Below are 3,014 nucleotides of genomic sequence, written 5' to 3'. Positions count from 1 at the left end.
TAGATCTATAATAAGTTTAACCTTCAGCAATATTATATTAAGAAGAACTATGGACTGGTGAACATTATGTCTCTGTCTCTATATGTCTTTTAAGCGTGTGGTTTGTGTATAGATTGGAATTGACTTGTATTGGGTTTTTTTCCATTTGTTGAAACTATCTCGTCTTTTCCTGCAATCCAGTCAAGTATCAGAGATAATGTGTTATTTTGCCTGTCCGTCTTAAACTATAGTTAATAATAAATGCGACATTATTTTAATGCATTGTCGATATACCATTTGAAGGTAACAGTGTGTGTTAGTTAAGCTAATCGCCACGATAAAGTGAGTTTTTTTTGCGTTATGAAGTTGCGTTATGAAGAGAGATAAGCGTGATTCAAGGATTTACATGTAGCTAAAACAAGCCGATGTTGCTTCAGGGTATTTCGTTTCCTGGTGCGTGAAATATTTGTAAAATTATTGAATGACTACTTGTGATGTTGTTATTTACGTTTACGTCAGTTTATTTATGTGTAGTGCAAGAGTATCCACCCAAAGGCGATATCTTCTATCTCAGAAACCGGAGCCGATAACTGCATCCGTTCACATCGACGCAATTAAAGACCAATATGACCGTATAGCGTGGCCTCACCAAGTTTGGTGACCAATATGGCTGAAAGATGGGGATTGCCCGATATTAGTTAGCAACAGTATGTTGGATGTGAACTCAAGTGAAATTTCAGTTTCTTCTGAAATATCGACTTATAATATTGTTCTTGGAATAGTGGATTTGTTTCAAGCAATATTTATATGTGCCGGTAATTCGTTGACAATAATTGCCGTGTATAAAACACCATCACTCAGAAAGATTCCTAACATGCACGTCGTATGTTTGGCGATTGCTGATTTTTTGTCAGGAGTCGTGTTGTTTTATGAATTTCTATTGCGATTAACAGCTCTAAGATTGGAAAAGAATATATATTTGTGTTTATCTGTGTATGTGGGCTTATATATAACGGTATATGAGTCAGTTCTAAGTATGTCACTACTTACATTTGATCGTTTCCTCTATATATGTCACCCGTTTAAATACGAACGTTTTGTGACTGCTAGGTCGACAAAAGTATCCATCATTTTATCTTGGATATTAGCTATAGTGTACGGGTTTAGTCCAATGATGTTTTATTCAAGTGACAACACGGAGTGCACATACGGCGTTATACCAAAGGAATTTCACTACTATGGAAAAGGCATTGCGTTTTTTGTACCGCTAGGATTGTGTCTAGGATTACATAGTTATATTTTAAAGGTGGCTGTTACGCAACAGCGGAAATTACGGAAGACACTTAATCTTCCATTAACGCTAAATATAAAAAGAAAGCCGGCAGTGACGCCATTTACTAATTATCTTAAGATAATGCGAATGTTTTTGTTGGTTTATTGCCTGTTTTTTGTATGTTGGTGCCCTTGGGTAATAAGCTCGATTCTGCGAGAGACCCATGATATTAGTGATCAAGTAATGGATTTGTTGGCCCTGCTGGGTATGTGTAATTCAGGTTTCAATTTTGTGATATATGTGCTACTTAACAAAGATTTTAGAAAGACTTTTAAGAAGATGTTTTCATTTAAGACAAATATTTCTAGTATATTCTCTGGGGCGCCACCACCTATCACAACAAGCGAACGCCTTTAAATTTGGTCGCTGCAGTTTTTTTACAGATATATTATTTTATATCTAATTTACATTAGTTTCACTCATGCACGACCCGAAGTGAAATGTACGGTTGACGCGAAGTGTAAACATGAATCAATTAATGTAGAATAACTGCAACGGCGGAGTTCCCCCATTAATTAACTTAATGAACACAGGTTTCACTGTGCTATTTATATTCAATTGTTTACCAAAGTTAAATATACTTTTATTCTTACGTTGAAACAAATTGTTGTAGTTTAATCAATTCTTAATACGCCTCCTGGAATGGTGGCGTTTCGTTATTACACCACAATTGTCAAGATTGTAGTTTAACCCCACTAAACAATGCATCTCTCTCTCTCTCTCTCTCTCTCTCTCTCTCAATTTGTACATTGCCTACCCATGTTGAAAACTTAGCGTAACAGTAGATGACCGGTAATACATAATATATATATTATCACCATGTAATCAGTTTTGGTACGCGGCCAATCGACTACTGAGATTGAGTAGGATCAGGTGTTTCTACAGAATAGGCACATACACTTCAATAGTTCCATGTTTACCAAGAGTAGATAACGTTTCTGTTGGCCGTGGGACAGGACAGGATTCACAAATTGTTTGGGTGAGATGAAATTACCAACTAGCAAATTACAAACAGTGTGTCACAACCATTTCCCTGATTATTTTTTATTGAGTTCAAATGTTTCTAAATATAAGTAAACACTCTTTTGTCTTTTCATATTAAAAACCAATAATTTAAAGATACATTATGGGAGATAAGATAAAGAGATGGCAGTTCTCGCTATAATAGTTAAAAACTGGATAGTGTAAAGGTAATTTGCTGAAAATTTCAGTCAAATTGATCCACTATGAGCCGAGAAAGAAGCGAGTGAAATTTTTGCATAGTCTCGGTCATCAGTACTAAAATCATTAATATAAACAGCATAGTCTCGATTATCCACTTTTTTTGATTTAATTATCAATGGCCGTTAGCGGCATATAGGAATCTAATCCAGCCAACATCGAAGGCTAGCCTTGACATCGAGAGTTTATTATGGTCTGGATAAGTTAATTAATGTCTAATTGATAATTTAGATAACATTTCAGGCTTAAAGAATGACTTGTAATAAGCAGATTTTGCTCTTGCATAATGCATGTTTAATGAACATGAACAATTATTGACTTATTAGATGCGAATGTTGTAAAGTGGTCTTGATAATAATTTACAAAAAATAGCTTTATTTCACGGCAATCATACATATGATTCAAATATAATAAATGTTTTATATTTTAAAAAATCTAATGATAATCAAAGTTGATATGTTTATGGGGATATGTTGATCAG

General features: G+C 34.6%; 1 protein-coding gene across 1 annotated transcript; it reads left to right on the top strand.

Moving 5' to 3' along the window:
* The first annotated feature begins 385 nt into the window (after positions 1-385).
* On the top strand, positions 386-1,835 carry LOC126809869 (melatonin-related receptor). Its single transcript, XM_050534709.1, has one exon. It carries the CDS (start codon positions 689-691, stop codon positions 1,667-1,669), a length of 981 nt encoding a protein of 326 aa, XP_050390666.1. The 5' UTR covers positions 386-688; the 3' UTR covers positions 1,670-1,835.
* The last annotated feature ends 1,179 nt before the right edge of the window (positions 1,836-3,014 follow it).

This window comes from Patella vulgata, chromosome 2, assembly GCF_932274485.2.
Source record: "Patella vulgata chromosome 2, xgPatVulg1.2, whole genome shotgun sequence".
In the NCBI taxonomy this organism is placed as follows: domain Eukaryota; kingdom Metazoa; phylum Mollusca; class Gastropoda; family Patellidae; genus Patella; species Patella vulgata.
Note: the sequence above shows the minus strand (reverse complement) of the source record. Positions and strands in the feature narration are given on the sequence as shown.